This window comes from Pogona vitticeps, chromosome 3 (assembly GCF_051106095.1).
Source record: "Pogona vitticeps strain Pit_001003342236 chromosome 3, PviZW2.1, whole genome shotgun sequence".
NCBI classification, from domain to species: Eukaryota; Metazoa; Chordata; class Lepidosauria; order Squamata; family Agamidae; genus Pogona; species Pogona vitticeps.
This window is the reverse complement of record NC_135785.1, coordinates 119087805-119111138: the sequence shown is the minus strand read 5'-3', so window position 1 is coordinate 119111138 and position 23334 is coordinate 119087805. Positions and strand designations below refer to the sequence as shown.

General features: G+C 39.4%; 1 protein-coding gene across 6 annotated transcripts in view; it reads right to left on the bottom strand.

The window, feature by feature from the left end:
* The window catches only part of FRMPD2 (FERM and PDZ domain containing 2), a 162567-nt gene extending 141256 nt beyond the window's left edge, over positions 1–21311 (bottom strand). For 3 of the 6 annotated variants that reach the window (XR_012085403.2, XM_072994842.2, XM_072994843.2), the window contains exons 1-3: positions 19323–20970; positions 3620–3742; positions 1576–1733 (exon numbers count right to left, since the gene is read on the bottom strand). Coding sequence is in view for 5 of the 6 variants with exons in the window: in XM_072994842.2 (XP_072850943.2) it covers positions 1576–1733; positions 3620–3742; positions 19323–19332 (291 nt within the window). In the remaining variant the exon portion in view is untranslated. Of the gene's footprint in view, positions 1–1575; positions 1734–3619; positions 3743–19322; positions 20971–21121 lie in introns of those variants that run through there. The other 3 variants (XM_078390640.1, XM_072994845.2, XM_072994844.2) reach the window with 3 other exon arrangements.
* Between the last annotated feature and the right edge of the window lie 2023 nt (positions 21312–23334).

Sequence of the window (23334 nt, the reverse complement as noted above, 5' to 3'; positions counted from 1 at the left end):
AATCAAAAGCCTTAAAATATCTAATGAAATTACATCTGTCTTTTTGTTTTGAAATGCCATTTATTATGTTTAATACTTGCCTTGCCAAGTTAGACATTTGCCTTCCTAGCATAAAACCAGCTTCAACTTCTTCAATATATATATTTTTTAAAAAAATCATTTGCTAATATCCCCGTAAATTTCTTGGCATCCTGATTTATAAGAGAAATAGGTTTATGAGACAGGTTCACTAGGATCTTTATTTTTTTTCAATATTAATATATTTATTTATTGCTTCTATTGTAATAGTATATTTTCTCCTTCCATTATTTTATTGAAAAGGGCTTTTAGTTTGGATACCAACATTTTCTTAAAAGTTTTATAATACTGTTGTCCTAATCCATCATTCCTGGTTTCTTCTCCATTTTTAATTTGTTAATCACTTCAATGTATTCTCGAAGGGTTTCACAGCTGGAATCCAATGGTTGTTGTGGGTTTTCCAGGCTATTGTGGCCAGGTATATATTGGAACCACAAAATGCAGCATTCACATCAGAATCAAAGAACATGAGAGACACTACAGACTAGAACAACCAGAAAAATCAGCAGTAGCTGAACATGCCCTAAAACAAGCTGGACTTGAAATTCTATTTCAAAATACTCGTGGACAACACCAGGACCATTATGTTAGACTGCACAGGGAAGCCATTGAAATCCACAAACACCAGCAGAGCTTCAACAAAAAAGAAGTTTAAAACTCAACAAAACCAGGCTCCCAGCACAGAAAAATACAGCCTACAAAAGGTCAATGAACTCTACCCAGCCACAAGGACCAGTGATCACTGCACACAAAAGACAAGCTAATGACACCCATCCATCACAGTGACAGATCATCTCTCCCCCTTATCACAACAATACGCCCACAATAAGAACACGCTGATCACCATATTCACCCAATCTCCTGAAAAGAACAAAAGCTGATCCCACAGCTATAAATGCTCAACTATCCAACAAACTCCAACAGAGCACAGAATTCTGACTCCTGTCCTCTGAAGATGCCAGCTACAGAGACTGGTGAAACATTAGTAAGAAAAACCTTAAGAACACAGCCAAGCTGCCTGGAAAACCCATAACAACTATTAATCACTTCCTCTGCCTCCTCTTCCATTATTAAATAATCCATTACATTCCTATCTATTTCTTGAAGTTTACTCCCCTGATTCTTTTCTACATATTCCCTAATTCTTTCTGCGGATAATGTCTCCAAAATATATAATTTACCAAAACAAAAAAAGTCCTTGGAGACCTTTAATTTATTCCTCCTCAAATTACATATTAAACCTCTCTCACTTTTAATCACTCCAAAAAAGCACTTCAATAGAATTGCAGTACAAAGGCTTTTCCCATCTCCTTTTATAGCCACTTAAATCAAAGATACCTGAATCACCAGCTGTAACTTCACAGTGAGTGAATTCAGATTGCCCTTGCTATGTAGCTGCACCATCGCTCTCACCATGAATGAATGGTTGTTTTTTTTTTAAAAAAAGAAATCTAACATTTTAAGCTTTGAAAAATGGGGGCAATGAAATAAACTTACCTCTGTCAATCCACAATGTTTAATTATGTTGTGGTCACACAGTATTTCAGGAGCTTTGAATGGAGCAAGGTTTGTCTGGGATATGTTGTCTCTAAAAGACAAAGTTCCTTCAGTTGAGAGTAGAACCGACCACGGACAAATTATGTAAGCAGGTTCTTCTGAAAGCAAGAAGCAGACAGATAGTCAGGTCCTTTACTTTTCAGGTTCAGAATCAAATGAAGCAATGGAAGTGCTGTAATACAGTAGTTCTGCATTGTAGACAATGTCAAATCTACAGTCAAGTGGACATGTGGCTAGTCAAGAATTGTATGGACTACACATAATGGTAAGTACGATTAAGGTATGCAGATTGATTTCCTTAATCATAGTTGTATGGTCTCTGTCATTCATCTGATAAACAGGTGCATTAATGCAAATGCCCTCTTTTAGATGCACACCTTAATGTGGTGGGGGGGGTTGAATCTTTCAGAGAAGCCAACAACAACATCACCAGGAATCTAGATTTCATTACAGGTATGGACTCAGCAGAGTCACTCATGGTGGAATGGTCAAAGATGAGACACTAGGCTAAAATGCACCCACTCTCTGCAGTATTAATGGTCACAATGGGAAGAAGAGAATAGGTGTTTCCAGTTGTGATGGGGGCAAGTAAAAATCCGGGAAGCAGTACTGGGCAGCAGTGGAACGAGATACTGGCAGAAAATCTTTCTCAGATAATGGCAGCAACACTCAAGCTAAACTTGACATGGTGGCGCTGTGGGCTAAACCGCAGAAGCCTGTGCTGCAGGGTCAGAAGACCAGCAATCGTAAGATTGAATCCACACGATGGAGTGAGCTCCTGTCACTTTGTCCCAGCTCCTCACCAACCTAGCAGTTCAAAAGCATGCAAATGTGAGTAGATAAATAGGTACCACCTCGGTGGGAAGGTAAAACGGCGTTCCCTAGTCATGTTGGCCATGTAGCAACGGAAACTGTCTTCGGACAAGCGCTGACTCTACGGCTTGAAAACGGGATGAGCACCGCCCCCTAGAGTCAGACACAACTGGACTAAAAATGTCAAGGGGAACCTTTATCTTTACCTTTTGTTAGTACTTTGCAAATGAAAACAATGCTAAACCTTCTTTTGCAAAGTACTAGCAAATATATCATTTTCAGTCAGACAACTATAAAGTGTTTTACTATGGAAATGATAGAAACAGAAGAAATGGAGTGGTTCTAATCCTGAAGCAAGATATATATATTGTTAAGTATTAGCAAAAACATTTTTACCCTGCTTGAAAAGCACATTGAAAATTATCTACAGACAAAATGTTTCTGAAGTAAATGTGTCCAAACTTTACTAATTTTTAACCTATCTAGAAAATGACTTGGAGTGACATGTTTATATTCAGGGAAGGAATGGATGGCAACACTTTAAAATGTTTGCACTGCTTAATATTTGCCTAGCTGGGTGGATAGCTCAGTGGTTTGGGTATCTGGCTGTGGAACTAGAGGTTCATAGTTCAATTCCCCACTGTGCTGCCTGTGATAAGAACCAGCCTATGTGGCCTTGGGCAAGCTACGCACTCCCAGGATATCCCAGAAGAAGGGTAAACCACTTCTGTGTATTCTCTGCCTCAGAAACCCTGGAAAGGGTCACCATATATCAAAATCAACTTGATGGCACACAATACATAGTACTATTCCTTATACATAATCACCAGAATCCTGTTTAGTGTAAGAAACTCCACTTAGTAAGCTGCAGTAGGCCCATTTAAACCAATCGGACTTAGGAAGGAGGTGGCTAATCAATTCCCCACTGATTCAATGGGCCTAGTTTGACTTACTACACTAAACAACAAAATTGCAGCCAATATTGCAGCGAACAGTGTGCTTGTGGGTAGGGGCGGATGTATAAAACAATTATACAACACTGAGAGACAAATATAAAGGAACAGATACGATTTAAGCCCTGTATACCTGTTATTTAACTATGATTACTCTGTAAGGGAGGTGGGAGGGGGCCTGGAGTACATTTGCCTTGCCCACACAGACATCTGCTCACCTCTGCGGATGTCCTCCAGGAGTCGTTGTGAACCAAGCAGCAATAGTGCCCATATTTCTTCTTCCTCCAGAGGACTTCCTTTGATGTGCAAGATTTCAGCAAGAGTGATAGTTGTGCTCATCTCTGTTGTGAGGAGGAGAAAAAAGTACCAGCATCAATGAAGTTCTCGTAAAAATGTTTCTAAAGACCAAACCCTTATTTCTGTTCACAGATGGAGTCCATAAGTTACTGCACCTACTTGAAGATGAACCAGGCATGGGTCTCTGTCACGTGCCTGGCCATAAGCCTGATTGCTGGATGATCAATTAGCTACAGCAACTTTACACTACGCCACTACAAATGGCAATAAAATTTTGGCCTGTTGGAAAAAAAAGTTTGCTGGGTGTAGGCAGAGACTGAAACATCTCGTTCCTTTCCCCTTTCTTTCCTCACTCTAACTCTTCAAATTTTCCCTCTCCATTTCCCAGCTTATTGGGCTCTGTTTCAGCAATCACTTCAATAAAAGAATCATCACTCTCCCCTTTGTTGTGGCATTTCACACAAACAAGCCTAAAATAGCAGTGGCAGAGAGGGAAGAGGGCTTGATCCTGCCCCCTGCTCTACCTCATAAAACAGTGACTGCCTCAGTGGTGGAGGGACAGGAAGGCAAAGAAATAAGAAGAATAGTCATTCTCCCACCTTCCCATTCTATACCAAGTTTCTGCTCCTTTGGCATGCTCCAGAATGACTCAAATGAACCCCAAGAAACAGTCTATCCTGAATGCTTTTGCTGTGACTGACAGAACAAAACCTGACATTTGATTTCGTACAGCATTATAACTTTCTTTCATTCTGCTTGTGTTTCATGTTGGAGTTTTACAACCTCACATGCAGCCCGTGATTTGCGTGACTGGGAAGGACTTTTCCTGGACTGAGGTGCCTGTCAGTCTATCCAGCACTAACCAATCATTTCCTCCCGCCTCTGCATTAAAAAAAATAAAAGGCTCTCTGCTAAGTTTCCTTTCCCTCTCTTCAGTCATGTGGAAGAAATGTTCTCTCTTTGCTATGAACAGATCAAGTCATGAAGTAATGAAACACTTCTATTCCTTTTCCTACAAATGTCTCAGAATGAGTTATTGAGACTGTAAGTGCCAGTTCATGAGAAGGGGTGGGTTATCTGTAGAACCTGTTGCTATTCTACTCTGTGAATCTCCGTACTTATGCTGCGTAGAAAAGGAATGTTAGCAAACATTCAAAACTCTGCAACATTTTATTAGTATGTCTTTTGCAGCCAACTGATCACAAAAATGCACATAGACTGAAAGATTTCACTAGCAGTATCCTGTTCAAATTAGTATAGTTACAGCAATTTCTTTCTGAAAGAACGTGCTATTCTGGAATCACTCAAGCTCATATCCATAGGTTTGGATGCTTGCTTTTGTACTGAGGATCAAGTCTCCTTTGGCTTTCTTTCTTCATACGATGAGAAGCTGGTGTCAGAGAGGGAATCCAGCTGCAATGAAGTTGACATGATGCAGTTTTCCTCATTGCTTTTTGATGGCATTGTCCACAGTCAGGGAGGCACAGACTTCTTTGGTTGCCACCAGATAAACCCCAATCCCTTTCCTCATCCAAACCCTTTGTAAGCCCAGTATGCAGTCTAGCAGCAGCGACCAGGGAAGATGAGAGTTGGGAGACATGTTTAGGGCTTTGGGCAAATGCTAGCCAAACAGGGGTGACTTGGACCACCTTTGGACAGAACTTGCTCAGCATGGACTGGAGTGGAACAGTCTTCATTCCAGTCTTCTCAGAGCATATAAGCTCTCCCTGAACAATCTCCAACATCAGCGTTCACTGAAGCTTCAACCATAGATGAAGATTGTTAAGGTAACCAACTTAAGGTAACAAAGGGGCATGGAGTAACAAAGAAAGTTCAACAAAGGAAAAGAGAAAGGAAAAATGAACTCATTTGGTCTTGAGGACCTGAACAGCTAAGATCCAAACGCACACTCCTTATCCACAATGTTTCGTCCCCTCTAATTAGGTTCCAGCTCATAGCAGTCACATAGAGTAGCCCGATGAAGCTGGGTACCACAGCCAGAGAATTTGGAGTCCATTCCTTCAGTATTAGGGCAGTCTCAATAGCTGCACACCTTGGCTGCTGGACCCCTAAGAGCATAAGCACTCTGCACCTTTTAGGGATTGCAGATAATAAGGAACAGGAGAAGGAACAAGATGTTTGAGTTCTTTGTGTTGTTATGTTATCCTTTCTTCTTTAATAGATCTAGACACATATAGTAGTAGTATGTCCCTATGATTGCTTTATTCGTATTTGTCCTAGTGGAAACGACAACAGTAAAGGCAAGTGTTCTCTGGGAAACAACAGCTGTATATGGAACTGTCCAGATTGATCAGGGGTCAACACATTAAGTGTAAATTGAATTCTAGGTGACTTGCTTAGTCACATAGTTAGTATCTGAAAATAAAAACAAAGATCCCAACTTGAAAAACAAAATTGGCCACAACATTATTTGTTACAAATGAGTAGACCATAATATGTGGACCAATATATTTGCCTTTTGGAGAATCTATAATATTTGCCTGACTCTGTATGTTCAACAGAGTGGTATCTGCCCAAAGCTTGTTCAAAATTATATTCTGTTGGATTAACTGTAGCTGTGGCTCCAGGGAGGAACTGTTAATATCTGCATGAAAAAATCCTAGCAGAAGCAATTCAAAGGCCTCCCCAGTTCATTAGTGCATTTAATCCACAGGTCATCTCAGTTTTATCACAGGAATGAATGAAAAAGTGCACTCATTAGAGTGCTCCCCCATACAAACCTAGAGTCTGTGAAACTGCCAGACCTTTAGACCAGACAAAGCACTTAGTCAGTGATTGAGTCGTAAATATTACCAAAAATAATTTTGAGGGAGTTTGAATTCTAATTTAAGGTAATCAAATGATTTGAGACAGTTATAAGCTGTGCTGGTGTGTTGATTCCCGGATCTATTGATCTGTGCCCCAATATTGGCTTACTTCCAGTTTTTAGGTAAGGGCTGTACTAACATATGTCTCCCTATGTATAAGGATCAGATCACCACAATGATTCCAGATCCCTCCATGTCATCCAATTAGCCATACTACTGAGAGCATACAAATGGGGTTTATGCTGATGGTTGCAGTTTATCACGCCTCTCCCTTATGGTGCTTTTTTTCCATTCTGGTTCTGCCCATTGAGAGCATTCTATCCCTAACATCTCCCCAATCCAGTATCAGTTATCAGTCCTGGGCAACCATGAATATGTTGTAGGAGATTTTAGAGTTGGGAAGGTCAAATCTCCTTTGTTCAGCCTAACATCCTAATTTTATAAACACATTATAAAATACCAGTACCCATACAGATTGTTCTAACTGAGCATCAGCTATACGTATTCCATTAGAGTGCCAACATTGTGGTAGTGATATAGTTAAATAGCTGTAGTTGCGGGTTTTTTAATGTCATGCCTTCCTTTAATCCTGTTCCCTGTGCAATCAGATCGATAGATCGATAGATCAATAGATAGATAGATAGAGAGAGAGAGAGAGAGAGAGAGAAGGAGAGAAAGAGAGAGAGAGAGAGAGAGAGAGAGAGAGAGAGAGAGAGAGAGAGATGATGTGGCACCTTGAAAACTGTTATATTTTAAGATGAGCTTTTGTGGATCAACTCCAGTTCCTTAGCCATTAGAGCGAGACTAAATGACTGGCATATTTATACATGGTCCACGACCAGATGAGGCCACAGGCCACAATGACAATGGTTCATTTGTATACAAATAGGACTATCAAGCTGTAAATAATTTTGAATGTTTCAGGGAAGCCAAGGACAATGCTATCAAAAGGCTCCACTCCACTGGGAGTCTGAACTCATAACAGGGTCACCCAAGATGGAAAGGTCAAAGCTGAGACACTAGACTCTCTGCAAGATTAACAATGGCATCAGCTGAAGAAAATAGATAGGTGCAATGGTGATGGGGACAATTAAACTCCTGGAAGAAGTACTGGACAGCAGCAATAGTGGAAGGTGACACTGAATGTGGTATGAAGTATGAATCAAGGTAAACTGGAAACCATAAAGCAAAATACAGAACATTTAAACATTGCAGTACAGTAGTACCTCAGTTTACGAACACCTCAGTTAACGCAATTTTCAGTTTACAAACGGAAATCCATCGAAAATAATGCCTCACTTTATGTTTTTTTCCTGCAGTATGAAGGAAGTTTCCCCAGGATGCATTGTGCCTGGAGGTTTATAGCACAGTCCCCGTTCCTATGGCAACCTGCGCTTCAGTTTACGAATTTTTCGCATTACGTAACGTCCCGCAGAACGCATTAAATTTGTAAACCGAGGTACTACTGTAATTGGTGAGAGCAAACTAAAGTGAACAGAAACACAACATTTTCAGTCAAAGTGACTACCAAGAATATGCAAACAGAAACTGAAAACAAAACAATGACTCAGACTGGAAAACGTCTATACACATTCCATTCTCCAAGAAAGAAGGAGAAGGAGAACAGTAACCCTAGGCATACTGCATTATTTTGCAATGCTATCAGCATGATTTGAAGATATTGCAACAAAGATTCCTCCCTCCAACCCGTATGGAGTGAGAAATGTCCAGTGTTCAAGCCAAATTCCAAAAAGGTGATGGCACTAGAGATCATAATGGAAATATATTTTGGCTACTGGAGCATACTAAAGAATTCAGAAGAAGATCAGTCTGTGCTTTATAGATGATAGCAATGTCTTTTTACTATGTGAATCGTGAAAAGCTATGGATTGTTCTAAAGGAAATGTGCATACGTCAGCACTTGGTAGTCCTGAGACACGACCCATTTTATAGACAAGAATCTATATCAGGAGAGATTAAAGAAAAGTAGAATAGCATTCCATACATAAAGGTGTCAGATAAGAGTGTGTCTCATCCCCCTGTCTGTTCAGTCTGTATACAAGACATATTATATGGAAAGCTGAACTAGATCCAGACAAAGAAGGACTAAAAACTGGAGGAAGAAATATCAATAACTTAAGATATGCAGATGACACCATATTACTGGCAGGAAGCAGCAGTGATTTGAAGCAATTCCTGATAAGGCAAAAGAAGAAAGTGCAATAGCAAGACTGCAGCTGAACACTAAGAAGACAACGTTCCTGACTATTGACCAATGGCTGTATATAACTTTACTGCTGACAATGAAGAAGCTGAAATTGTTACCCTTTTTTTACATCTTGGCTCGGTCATCAATCTAAAATGGATACTGCAGCGTAGGAAATCAGAGGCAGACAGATTTGGAAGAGCAGTTCTGCAGGAACTAGAAAAGATCCTAAAATATTACACTGTATCACCGAAGACTGATAATCCATGTTACAGTATTTTATTCCCAGTTACTATGTATATATGTGAAACACAGACAGAAAAGGCAAACAGGAAGATGGCAAACGGGAAAAATGCTGATAGGGAAAATTGATTCTTTCAAAATATGATATTGGGGGAGAGCACTATGGATGCCAGAGACTGTTGAGAAAGACAAACAAGGAGGTGATAGATCAGCCTGAATTCTCTCTGTAAGCAAAAATGACAAAACTGAGTCTGTAGGGCTTGCCGGAGAAGACAATAATGCTAGGAAAGTTGAAGGCAGCAGGAAAGAGAAAAACCAAATATAAGAGGAATTGGCTTAATAAAGGTCTTGAGTTTGCAAGAGCTCTGCAGAGCTCTCAATGATAGAAAATTTGGGAGGTCATTCATTCATGGGATCCCCATAAGTTGGAGGCAACTTGACAGCACATAACAACCACAACAAGGCAGATTCCTAGACATTATTCAGAGCACTGTTAGTGCTTTCAGTTTCCTGGTAAGATTCCTCCCTTCCTTTTGCACTTTGTTTTATTTAGATCAAACAGTACCCAATGCCATTGGACCTTCCCCACCGCCAAATATACAACAGTCAAATAGATGAGAGGTGGATTAACTTCAGAATAGCATATTTAAATATAATAGTCACTAGACATAGTTTCTTTTGCTCACAATTGAGCATCTTCTCCAGTCCAGAAAACCCGGATATGCTTCTTGATTTTCCACAGAACTCTAATGGAACTGGAACAATGAGAAGCAGAGAAATAGAGCCACAAAAATACTCTTATGAACATAAGAATATTTTGAATCAGCTCAAAGAACTACTGTAGTCCATGTTCTATTATCATAGTGCCCAGTTTGATATATTTAGGAAGCCCCTAAACAGGATATTGGAGCAACTGCATGGTCTCTCTCAAAGTCCCTATCAAATGATACAGCTTCTGAAACTATTCTTACTAGTAGCCATAAATGGATCTATCCTAAATAGATTGGTCTAATTCCCTATTAAAGCCATCCAAATTGCTTGGATTCTAGAGCAAAGAAGGACCTCCATTGTCTGTTCTGGAACTTCCATCATTTATATTCATTGGGTGACCCTGATGTCAAGTATATAAGAGAGGGAAAAGCTTTCTACTTGTCCACATTCTCCATGCATACTTCTCTAACTTGTGCCCCATTTCTCCTTTAACCGCTTCTTTTTTGAGTGAAACTGCCCCAGATGCTGTAACCTTTCTTCATCAACTGTCCTCAGACTGAAGAAACTACTTGGATGAGTAGTGAAACATTTCAACCTAATCGGAAAGAAGCCCAATTGCCATGACTCAATTTCCAGATAACCACACCTGGATGACTGAGAATCTTCATAGATATCTTTCTTCGCTAGGTTTGAATCTACTGCTTCTGATCCTCTGTAGCCATGTTCTAAAAGACAGCCAGTCAGATATTTTTGGAATGACTATCGTATTACCTCCCAGCCTCTCTTTTTCAGGATAAAAAGACATGTATATCTAACATGGCTGGCCTATGGTCGTCGTCGTCGTCGTCGTCGTCGTCGTCGTCATCGTAATAGTAATAGTAATAGTAATAGTAATAGTAATAGTAATAGTAATAATAATAATAATAATAATAATAATAATAATAATAATAATAATAATAATAATAATAATAATAATAATAATAATAATAATAATAATAATAATAATAATAATAATAATAATAATAATAATATAAAGATAAAAAGATATATACAACTGCCTCAACTGTTCTTCATTGGGCTTGCTTTCCAAGCTTTTCCCCATCTTAATCACCCTTCTCTGGACACATTCCAGCTTGTTAATTTCCTTCTCAAGTTTATACAATATTCCAGGTGAGGCCTGACCAAAGAATATGGTAATACTATTACTTCTCTTGATCTGGACAATATACATACTTCTTTTGGTGTAACTGTGTATTGCACTTTCTGATGCCATGTCATGCTGTTGATTTCTAGCCTGTGGTCTACTAGGACCCCCAGATCCTTTTCACATGTACTACTACCAAGTCATGTATCATCCATGCTATATTTGCATATCTAATTTTTCCTTCAGAAACCTAAACCCAATTTGTTTATAAGGTGTTGGACAACAGCAAGTCTAGGAGAGAACTCTTTGGCTCTCATTTTGTCGCTTCTGTGCAGGCTGACAAGGAACCAGTGGTGATTACTCTTTGGGTATACTCCTTCAGCAGTTCCCAACCTGCCTAACAGCAGCATAGATTAGTTCACCTCTTATCAGCTTGGCAACAAAAATATCATGATGGATTGTTGCGGCTGTGTCCAGCCTCTGGCGCTGCAGAGCTGGCGATTGCTGGGTTCCCTGGCACAAACTCCATAGGTTCAACTTCAGGGTTAAAACATATGGGGACTTCATTTACAGTCGTACTACAGGTTGCAGAATCCTTGCAGCCTTGGAAGATGCAGGTTGAGGGGCATACGCCAGTCCTTGGGGCCCTGGGCCTCAATGGGATCCTCAGTTACCTTCACTGAGGATCCCCACAGTTCAGGTCCATCGACATGAGACTTTGCCTTGATCAAAGAGGATTTGTATTTTCCCTGATATAGATGCCAGCTGCCCAGCCCAGCCCTTTTCCCTAGTCTTTGCCTATCCAGGATGAGGACTGCGGGGAGGATCTGTTGTCAGTTGCCAGAGGTCCCTCGAGTGGAGGTACCTCACGCAGTCCTCCCGGCTCCCTTGGGCAGCAGCAGCTCCTCCGAGGCATCAATCCAGGCTCCTCCTTCCTCTCCTTCAGTTGACCACCAGCCTCCTAAAGACCTGTCTTCACTCTCTTTTATCTGGAGGGTATCCCTCTTTAAACTGCTAAGTCTTCCCTCCCACTTTCCTTGTGCCTTAGGCTTAGCCTTTTCCCCTGGCTGAGCACTCTTAGCTCTCTTAAAGGGGCCCAATGGCTTGCTGTGAGTGTGCCAGCTACCTGGCATGCTCACCCCATCATACCGGCTGAATTCAAGGCACACAATATCCACAGCATTTCCCTGATCGACTAAGCTTGCAGCAATACTAAAAAGATTAGTTTAGCATAACCTATTTTTGATTAATGCATGCAGAATCACAATAACCGCTGCAATATTTTTTAAATGACTTCAGAGAGGCTGTTAATGATTTGCCTTAGAACTTGTCCAGTATCTATGTCAGGGTGATGATTCCCTTTTTGAAAATGGGTACTGGGGTGTGTTGATTTGGGTTTTTGTACTTCAAGTCCCAGAATTATTTTGGGGGTTGCTGCCCATAAACCCAAAGCAGCACATCTGTAGTTTTTGCCCACCACACAGGAGGGCTTTCAAGTGATTTGCCTCCACCATTTACTTCTCTGGCCTTCTTGCTTTTTGTTGTTGATTTATTTTAAAGGAAGTTGTTGTGCTGTTTCCTGGGAGTCATAGTTCTTTGGAAGGCACCCTCTTTAGAGCCTAAGAGACAGTGAGACTGTGACTCCCAGGAAGCACTACAGTGATTTCCATAATAATAACAAAAATAAATCATCAACAGGAAGGCTAGAGAAGCACATGAGCTAAAGCACTGGGTTCCTGGGCTGCTACAATGTATAACCTGCCTAATTAAATTGTGAGCTGCCCAGGGAGTGCTATATAAGCTGTATACTTTGCTTTGCTTTACCATATTTGGCTACCCCCCGTTTCCAGTGACCTAATTTAAAAAATACAGTATTCTTTGTATGGCATGGTGATAAGAACTGTACAGCTGGCGTCACACCATAGATCTGTATAAGGGCAGGATGATATTCACAGTTTGAATTCTTTTTACCCATTTTGTCCAACATGTAATTGGGCAAGTAATTAGGCATTTTTTAAAAGCAGCCACCCCAAGGACACATTTTCAACATCTCTTTCTTGGCCAGTTGTTGCCAGCTGAGATCCTATCACTGTATAAGTGAAGTCAAGTTTTTTTTTTTTTTGGCCTCTTTTACATTTGTACACATTAAATCTAATTTGCCATTGCCATGTCTGTTTTCCCAGTTCAGAGAGATCCTTATTGAGCTCTTTTCACTCCTTTTTTTCTATGCACCCCCATAAATAATTTAATGTTGTCAACCAACTTGGGACACTTGACTACCACCTCTAACTCACTGCTCATCCTAACATTTATGAACCAATTATGAAAGAACTAGTCCTAAAACAGACAGGACCAGATGAGTATTAGCTACAGCCATTACAGTGCCTATTCCGTGGCAATGTAGTGGGTAACAGGAATTGTTCTTCCCCTGCACCCCTATATTGTTTGCCAGTTGTTCAGGAGAACTGACTTTGGTCAGAGGTCTCATTGGAAATAATTCTCAAAGCATAGAATGTTATTTTAAAAATGGTCCCCCCCTATTTATTAAGTTCCTCCCTTACCAGGGGAAGTTCCCTTGTGGTGCTAACTAGCTGAGAAGCCAGGGAACATAAGGTGTTTTCTTCCTTGCTACATTCCTTGTTTGCCTTAATTACAACAGGTGACCAGAAGGACTTTATCTCATTCTAACTTTTAAGTAAAGATCCTGCACCACTCAAAGTGCCACAGCATCCTTCTATTTGCCTTTTCAGTCTCATTTGGACCAGTGCTGGGAGAAAATTAATTCCTGAGTTAAGCAGTCAGTAACGCCAGATAAACAGACCGCACAGAATAACAGTGAACAGAGAAGCTGCATATATGAAGGGTCTCCATGATTGTATGCAATGGGTGCATTTACAGGACAGGCAAAAAATATGAAAGTTATTCTGAGTCCCTCATTCTACTACACATGCCTCTATGTGAGAGGCGGCAATCCCACTGAAGGCTCAAGTTACCAGAAAAGAAAGAATATATCTCTACCTTAAACTACCTCACTGTCGTTCTGCACATCATAAGTGTTCCATGTCTTATTTTTTTTCCTTTGCCAGTTTTCCAAGGTTATAGCTTTGTGTTCTGTACTTTCAGTATTGTGTATGATTATCCGGCCTTAGATAACATGTCTTACTTGCACCCATAGGATCTGGGGTTCACTTGCCTTTTGAATAAGGTTTGCCTTCAGTTGTCTCTCTGTAATACAGGGGACTAACCTCTTGGATCACTGAAATGGAGATTACAACTCTAATTTTAGTGTTTCTAGTTTCAAGGTTTGTATAGCTTCTTAAAAGCCTAATCTTAATTAGAAATGACACAGAAATCTTCTTAACAGAGGCCATGCCCATGCTGTCTTCATAAAGCATTACTGTGGTTTCTTGTCACAACCCATTAAGCACTAAGACATGGCTGCCAGTTGATTGCCTCGGTGAGAAGGCCAACTGCTTTCTCTGTTGGTTAATTCCATAGTTTTGCTGCACAACATCCCTAGTTTCTTGACAGACCTCAGCAGACTTTCTTAATTAAGATACTAGAAAAATTAAAATTTGTCCCAGATTTATCTGCCCCCCAAACCACTGAATATGTCTACAATTTGACTGTAATTGCTTTTTCAAACTAGTGGGATCCCTGCTGCATTTGATCTCCCGTTTTGCTGAGGTAAAGACTTTTACTGTGCTTCACTTTTCTGCTCTAAGCCTACAAGGAAATCTGTGGAATTCATCGTAAGATATTGGACAAAACCACTGAAGTCCAAACCAGAAAAACTGAACAATCCAAAATAGCAAGAATCAGCTAATCCAAATTGATAAACATGTTCAATACATAAACTTGTACATAGATGACATCTGGCATGTGTTCTCCCACAAGAGGAATGCCGTTCCAGAGTTTAAACTAACTTATTTGAAAAAGAAGAAATAGCAGGATTGGAATTGTCTAAAATCTGAGCTGATGTATACACACAAACATATATATGACAGGAGTAACTGCAGAAGTTGCCAAAATAATATGTCAAATTTCAAGTATCCAGCTTCAGATATTTGGATGTACTGTAATTACTGTACTTAAAAAACCTTAAAACAGCTGTATCAATAACAGTGTAAAGTACTATATAAAACTGATAGTCATATGTCAAACTACTCCTTTGAAGAATTCCTTTGAAAAAAATTACTGGATGAAGAACATCCAAATTTAGAAAGCAAGATGAAAGCTGATCTCAAGGCACTTGAAAGAAATAAATCAACAGGAGTAGATGGGATACCAAGATAACTATTCCAAGCTACAAACTTTGAATCTATTAAAATCCTAACAAGAATATGCTGAATATTGAAAGCAAAACACAGTTTGGAAATATTCAATATATATTCCAGTCCCCAAGAAAGGAGATGCCAAAGAGTGCAGTAGCTATAAGAAAACTTATAGAGCTTAAAGTACACTCTGGGTGGTTAACAAATAAATAATACAGACGACACATTGCCATCCCCCATTTTTACCTTTTATGGAGTGAGAAATGCCCAATATTCAAGCTGAATTCAGAAAAGGAAAGGCACTAGAGATCATACTGGAAACATACATTGGCTACTGGAGTATACCAAAGAATTTCAGATGATACGTGTACCAAAGAATTTCAAAAGAATATTAGTCTTTTTTCTGTGTTGATCATGTATGTTTATTTTCTAAAAGAAATTGTGTGCCTCAGCACTTGATAATCCTGATATTATATTACCAATACATTATGGATATAATATATTATATTATACCCATATTGCAGACAAGAATCTATGTTAGGACAAATTATGGGAAAACAGAACTGTTTCTGATATGCAAAGGATGTGTTTATCTCCCTGCCTGTTCAAATCTATATATGGAACATATCATATGGAAAGCCGAATTAGTTTCAGATGAAGGAGGATTGAAAACTGGAACAAGATATATAAATAATTTAACATATGCAAATGATAGACATATTACTGGCAGGAAGCAACAGTGACTTAAAACAAATGCAAAAACAGGGCATTGAATATTAAGACAAAAATCATATCTAATGTTGTCAATAAAGAAATCTACATTGTCAAAGATTTTCTGTGCCTTGGTCCAATCATCAATCCACATGGAGACTGAAGCAAAAAAAAAAAAAAAAAAAAAAAAAAAAAAATCAGATGAAGGCTGAGACTTGGAAGGGGAGCTATGAAGGAACTAGAAAATAGCCTCAAGTGTAGGGTTGTGTCACTGGAGGCCAAGATGAAGATTATCTAAACTATAGTATTCCCAGTTACTTTGTATGGATTTGAGAGCTGAAAGGGAAAAGATGCTGAGGGAAAAATTGATTTATTTGAAATATGTTGTTGCAGGAGAGCTCTGCCAATGCCCTGGACAGTTGAAAGATAAATACTATGGGATCATATCAAGCTAGAACTCAAGTTTTAAGCAAGGTTGTTGATAACAAGACTTTTTAAGGGTAATTCATAGAGTCCCCATAAATGAGAATCAACTTGATGCCGCATAACAATAACAACGTGTGTCATATTGTGGTAGTGATCTAATCTTTCCTAACTAGGTAGAATGGCAGCCATGAATATGTCTGTCCATTAATTATTTCTTTTTCAACATTGTTAGTTGAATTTGCCCGTGAAGTCTTTAAAAGTGGCAGAAAACTATAGAAACATTTAGTACGCATGGGTGCAGAGGACTTCGTAAGTACATTGACAGACAAAACATGGATGATTCTGCTTTCCAGATTCAAGACTACATTAGTTCCTGTTCATCTTAGGGGGAAACTACATTGACAAATGATAAAGGAATTCTCTGTGATTGGGAGAGTCAGATTCATATCACTTTTCTGTCAAGCTTGTGCCACTGCACACCATTTGAGCCTTCTATACAATAGTATTGATGACACAAGTGACAAACAGTGGGATCAATGTAGGATTTCATGCTTGGTAATGACTTAGGAACCTTTGGTTGATATTCAGTACTTTTAAGGGGGTCAGCATCCATATATAACTGATCTCAGCTGTTTCCTTCTCAAGTCTCAATTTGCAGTGCTTTTTTCCCAAAACAATAAAACATTTGAGAAATTGGTAAATTTGAAAAGTAATGACAAACATGGTTGGTAGCTTCAAACTGATCAAATGTAAAGCTTCACCTGTAGACTTGCACAAAGGAATGAGACAAGTTGGTCCCTTACAGCAGTGAAAGGAGAGTTTAAAAAATAGCCTGAAGAGTAGGCATTTGGAAATGGATTATCGATACACAATGGGATGTGACCAACATGAAGAATCCACTTAATTCTTTCAGCTGCAATTGCAGACACATACGCAAAGCTGATATATCTATAGTAAATATATTTATTTAAAGTATAATCCTGGTAAATTTTATATGTTAAAAAAATAAATAATAAGAAACAATTCACGGCACCCCATTGGTAGCCATTCTCTCTACATTTAGACACAGAAAAAAGTCGTTATATAAACACTAGGGCTAAATTCTACATTAGTGAAAAGCAGAGTAAAAATGAATGGAGCATGTTAGATACAAGGAAAGTAAATTCCATTTACTTATTTATAAAAGTTCCATTTGTTTAAATAAGTCTACTCTACCTGGAACTAACATTGGATATATCATCATCATTATGAATAGTAGCAGTAATAGCAGCAACTGCCACAACCGCCACCGCCACCACCACCACCAGGATTATTCTACTCCAACACAGGAAAACAAAGACAGTACATTGTGTCTTGAGCATCTGGCCCTTCCCACAAAATTGCCACGATAAAATCAATTGATTTAAGAATGATTAAGCAAGATTTGTTCTTAGAAGTCTTGTCCCCCTTGATTACAAATATCAATACAGTGTTTATAGATGAGCATCCATTCAATGTCCAGTCCTGAATCTGGAAGAATGCAGCACTCAGTAATGATAGCAGATGAAAAACAGTGTATGGTTGTAAAATGGACTGACTCATATAAAACGAATGTACTGTATATCCAGAGGCAATTGTTCTGTAAGACATATAAAACATATATATGTATCTACAACATAATATAGACTGCATAGATGGTTTACAACTGATTTTTGTTTTTTACCTTATTATTATTCTTTTATTTCTAGAATGAAATATTTGGTTGTTTAAAATATCTCTGTTTAATAATCTGAAACATGATACTTTTGGTTCTTTTCATAGGGGAAACTATACCTGCAAATTTCTTCCAGTTCTGCCAAGAAAAAAAAAGTAGTTGGCAGTTTGTTTGTTTTTAAACAAACACTGAAGGCACTTATCCCTAAGATAAGGCTCATAACCTGACCAGTGTAATTCTTTCCTAAGAGGTTTCTACATCTGCAAATCTAACCAAACAGGATTTGATGAAGAGAAAGACAGTTACAGTCATTTTTTAATTTCCAGTGACAGAAAATGAGAGGCAGATTTCTGAACCTCGACTTGGATACAGCACTGAAGACCTTTGGCTTATTGATCCAAAAAGGGGTCATTTCATCTTAAGCACTGTGGGTCATTTTAAAAAAGTGCTGAATTGGTGTCCAAATAAAATCTTGTGGTTGATACATTATTCTAGTTTCTGTTAGTTTTGACACAAAACAACGTAATGTTTTCTCCATCCTCAGAAAAAGTGCCCTAGCCGTGCATAAGTATCTAGGCTGAAGAGAAAGGAAAGAGTCTTGTAATAAAAGAACATTAAAAACAAAACAAAACACAATGAACGTGTGAGCATTCACAACAGTGGAGACAGTTGAATTCACAAAGAGACAGAATGGGAGAACATCTAAAGAAACCAGAAGTCAGGCTATACCATTTGCAAAGGAAGCAAAAATTATTACGTTTGGGCTTTGCTGGGGAACTTCAAAGAGATGTTAACGGCCAGCAGAGCAAACACCCTAATTCTTGTCATCTTGGGCTTTTTAAAAAAGTAAACAGCTAATTATTCCAACTATAATAACAAAGACACCTCTTGTTTCTTGTTCATATAAACCAAAATGAAAGAATAAATAAGAACATGTCTAAAATCAAACAAAAATGAGGAAAGGCATAAGATTATGTTGTTGAGTCATTCCATTTCAAGCAGTTAAGACTTAATTAGGAATGGGTCCTACGAGTTTCTGCCTTCAAAAGAAGTGAACATTTGGTAGTTTCAGATTACTTTTTCATTGCAATTTAAATACAAGTGAAATGCTGAATAGTTTCACATTAAGAAAGGCATAGCACATCAGTTTTTAGTTCTAGCTAAAGTAAAGCCACTGAAAAGAAAAACACAAGGTCAACACCAAGGTAAGTTCCATCAGTTTCAGCAGGTCTACTCAGGTTGGGATTAAAATTGGAATTATCCCAAAGGCAACAATCTTAAACCATTCAATTGGAAATACATTCAGTTGAAAGTAAAAGAATTTGATTCCTGAAGTGCCAGCCTCTTATGTATTTCACCATACATAAGAGAAAAATACAATACATTACCTGTCAGCATTGGTCAAATGTAGCATTCAAAATAATCCACAGTTGTACTTTCCCATACATCTATCTCTAATTAAAAGTGCTGGACTGACATTACCTATCTGCTTGCGTTGGTTCTCTGACAGCTTTGTTTGTGGGTGGTAGCTAAGCAATGCAATAGTGTAAGAAATTGGTTGGCTAATCAGCAGCAATGTCCCAGGTTTGTACTGGAAGCCTAGATGGGCATCTCCTGGCAGCAACACAAGTCAACATTGTGACAGTATATTGTTTACAGTCTCTCCTTCATTTAAGGTGCTCAGATTTTAGCAATACACTAATAAGGAACTGAGGAGCAGCAAAAGGAACCTAAGAACTCAATTGGATTATCCGAGGCATCAAGATGGAGCACTGCTTAGGCGACTTCACTTTGCAGGAGATTTCTGCATCACCATTCACAACAATTCACAACAATTCACAATCATTGTTTTCTTGTAGAAAGCACCTGAGACAAGATTTTTATTTTAGCTCCAGAAGTTTTCTGACATGGATAATGATTCTGAACTCACTTTCTAGCAAGATAAGTAAACTATATTAAGTGAAGTCAAAACAACACAGAGCCTACGGGTATTTTAAGATTAATTAACTGTGGCATGAACTCTTTAACCCTGTGTCAGATTTATAGTGCTATCCTCAGAGGAGATAAATATGTCCCCCCCCCAACCTTGACGCCAAAAACACATAAAATACAAAGAGTAGCAATGTCTGAGGCAAATCTATGAAGAGTCAATTTAAAACAAGATTTTTAAAAAAACACACATAAAAGCAGCTGACAGTGCCAGCGATACTAGCTTTCTTGTTATGCTGATGAATACCAAGGCTACAGTGTCATATGTGGACGTGTCTGCTTAGACTTACGGTAATTCTGAGAGGGTTTGAAAATAATTGTAACCCTTACGGTACAACTGTTGATAAAAAGGTTCAGTGCTGTCTTAGTGGATACAGTGGCAGGCTTCTTACCCAGCCTACGGTCTTAGGGTCTTGTTCTGTTAGCCACCTAGTGTCACAGGCAGTAGTCATTTAAGATCAAAGTCTAAGCAAGGACAGAGCATAAGGTTCAGGGACAGAAACATTATATTGAATTTATGTTGCAATTATTCTATTTTTTAAATTTAAGCTTAATAATAAACATCCTGTACCTTCAAGTCAATTCTGACTTGTGATGACCATTTTCAATGTTTTCCAGCAAGAGAATACTAGAAGTGGTTTACCATTCCCTTCTCCTGGGGGCGCCCTACGACTATGCAGCTTACTCCAGGCCATGTAGGCTGCCTCTCCTTGAAAGAGGCACAGTGGGGAATCAAGCTCCCAACCTCTGGCTCCGTAGCCAGATACCTAAACCACAGAGCTATCCAGACAACTTAAGATGTAGGATATAAATTTTCAAATACGTAATTAACTGTCCAGAATAGACGGTAGATTACTCATTGTATTATTGCATACTCTCCCATTCTTAGAATAACCATGCTAGACACTGTCCCTGTAGAGCATCCTGCTCTTATCATCCTTTTCCATACCTCATTCTACCTCTCAGAGGGTCCTTCAATATGGCCATTACACTAGTGATGTCTGTATACCCTTCTGGATCAGTGATACATGAGGCAAAGCTGAAACCCAGACATCATGGAAAACGTTTAGGCCACAAAAAAAACCTGCACTGGCCTTAACAGTCTTAAAATTTTGCACACCGTTCTGTAGACACAACACACAGGTCACTGAAGTCCTATTCCCAGGTTGAAGCTCTTTGCAAAGCAGTATCCTCTTACCTATAATTGCACACAGTTATCAGGATGGTGTCCTAGAAGTCCACTGGATGTATAGAAAGCTTGGAATCTTGGTGGTGGAACCCCCAGTTATTGAAGAAAGGGAAAAGTTTTGCAGTGAAGATTATTTATTCACTGCCTTGCAAGGCAGCAGCAAGAAGCTCCTCAGACCAAGCCCCAAAATTCTTCTCAGCCACACACTCCTGATTTTTTGTACCTTAGGCAAAGCAACAGCAAACCCATTGTGCTAACTGGCTTATCACATGATGTAGCCTTGAAACTTCTACAAGCAACAAGCACGGCTAGAACTCATCCTTACTTCCTTATCTCTTTCTTGCTACATGCAGCATGTGGATTTGTAAAATGGCAATCAACAACTGCTAGTATATTGGCTCTACATCTTCCCTTCCCCCCCCCCCATCCCCAACACACTGTCTCACAGGTCCGGACAGTGACACTGCACTACTACTTCTTACTTCTTCCCTTGGGCACTTTTGGATATTTTCCAGTTATTTATTTACTGTATTCATGAAGGCTTTCACGGCCGGGATCTAACGGTTGTTGTGGGTTTTTCGGGCTCTTTGGCCGTGTTCTGAAGGTTGCTCTTCCTAACATTTCGCCAGTCTCTGTGGGCGGCATCTTCAGAGGACAGCACTCTGTCAGAACATGGCCAAAGAACCCGAAAAACCCACAACAACTATTTATTTACTGTTTACTTACTCACACAGTACATATACACTTTAAAGAGTGACTAACAAATGGAAGTACATAAGCAAAATGTTTCAAGTTTTGCCTTCCTTAGTTGCTCTGGTAAAAATACGCAGTTTTCCAGATGGTAGTTAGAGAACCCAGAGCACTGGTTCTTAACCTTGGGTTACTCAGGAGTTTTGGACTGCAACTCCCAGAAGCCTTCACCACCAGCTGTGCTGGCTGGGGTTTCTGGGAGTTGCAGTTCAAAAACATCCGAGTAACAAAGCTTAAGAACCACTGACCTAGAGGACAGCATATTCCAAAGCAAATGAATAGTCATGTATGTTGCCCTTTAGGTTCAAAGAAATAGGTGGTAAGGTAGTTAGTATGTAAATCCAGAAGTTTTCCCTCTTTTCTAATGTGTTGGATTTGGTGATACCTGTTTTCCAACCAAAGACAAGACACATAGGCCACGATGTTCATTGCCTAGTCATTGCTTTTTGATTCCTGACTCTGGGCAAAGCACAGCTGACAAACAAAGCTAAAGGCAGACCCAGAGAGCTTGTAACCAGAGATCCATCCCAAGCAGGACAGCAAACGGGGAGTTTGCCACGGGAGGCCCCTGACAATTTTTTTTTTGTTCCTCGGGTATACGTACAACTACATTTAAACTAACAAAACAGGAGGGTCAGATAACCTAAACAAACAGCTGAAAGTAAAAAAGCTAGAAGGGATTATGGAGTGTGGAGACAACTCAGTTATGGTTACCTGCGAAGTTTGTGTTATGTTTGTCTTTCTTCCTGAGCACAAGATGCTATATACATGTAAGTGTAAACTGGTGGCACTGTTAGAAGAGAAAGTCAGAGCAGCAAGTAGCCACACTCAAAGCTATAAAGGAAGATGAAGCCTACATTGATAGTACTCTTGAGCAGCAGCAGCTGTCAGAGGGGGCACTGCTGATGGAAGAAAACCAAAACATTGCAGTGGAGGAAAATGCTGTAGAGGCTACAAACATAGTGGAGGAACCACCATGGAAAAGAACCAGTTAGGAGCAAAAGAAGGAGAAGACACTTTTCCCCGGCAGAACTACAAAACAGCTTTCAGTTACTTGAAGAAGAGTCTGTCAGACAGGACACGGAGGAGACTCCACAGGAGGGCATGAGTAGCGCTGAAGCACAGCAGAATACAGTCACTGAACCCACACCCTACAAAAAGGAGAGTAGTTGTAGTAGGGGAATCCCTATTACATGGAATTGAGACCGGTATTTGCTGGGAGGATCCATGGACTCACCAGGTATGCTGTCTCCCTGGAGGATGGATAAGGGATGTGATAGAAGGATTGCCATCACTTATAAAACCTACAGATACATATCCCTTTATTTTTGTCCATATGAGAACAAACGACACAGCCAAGAGGAGCTACTGAGAAATCACATCTGACTTCAAAGCCCTGGGAAGGAAACTCAAGGACTTTGGGGCCCAGATAGTTTTTTCTTCCATCCTACCAGTCCTTGGAAGAGGAATCG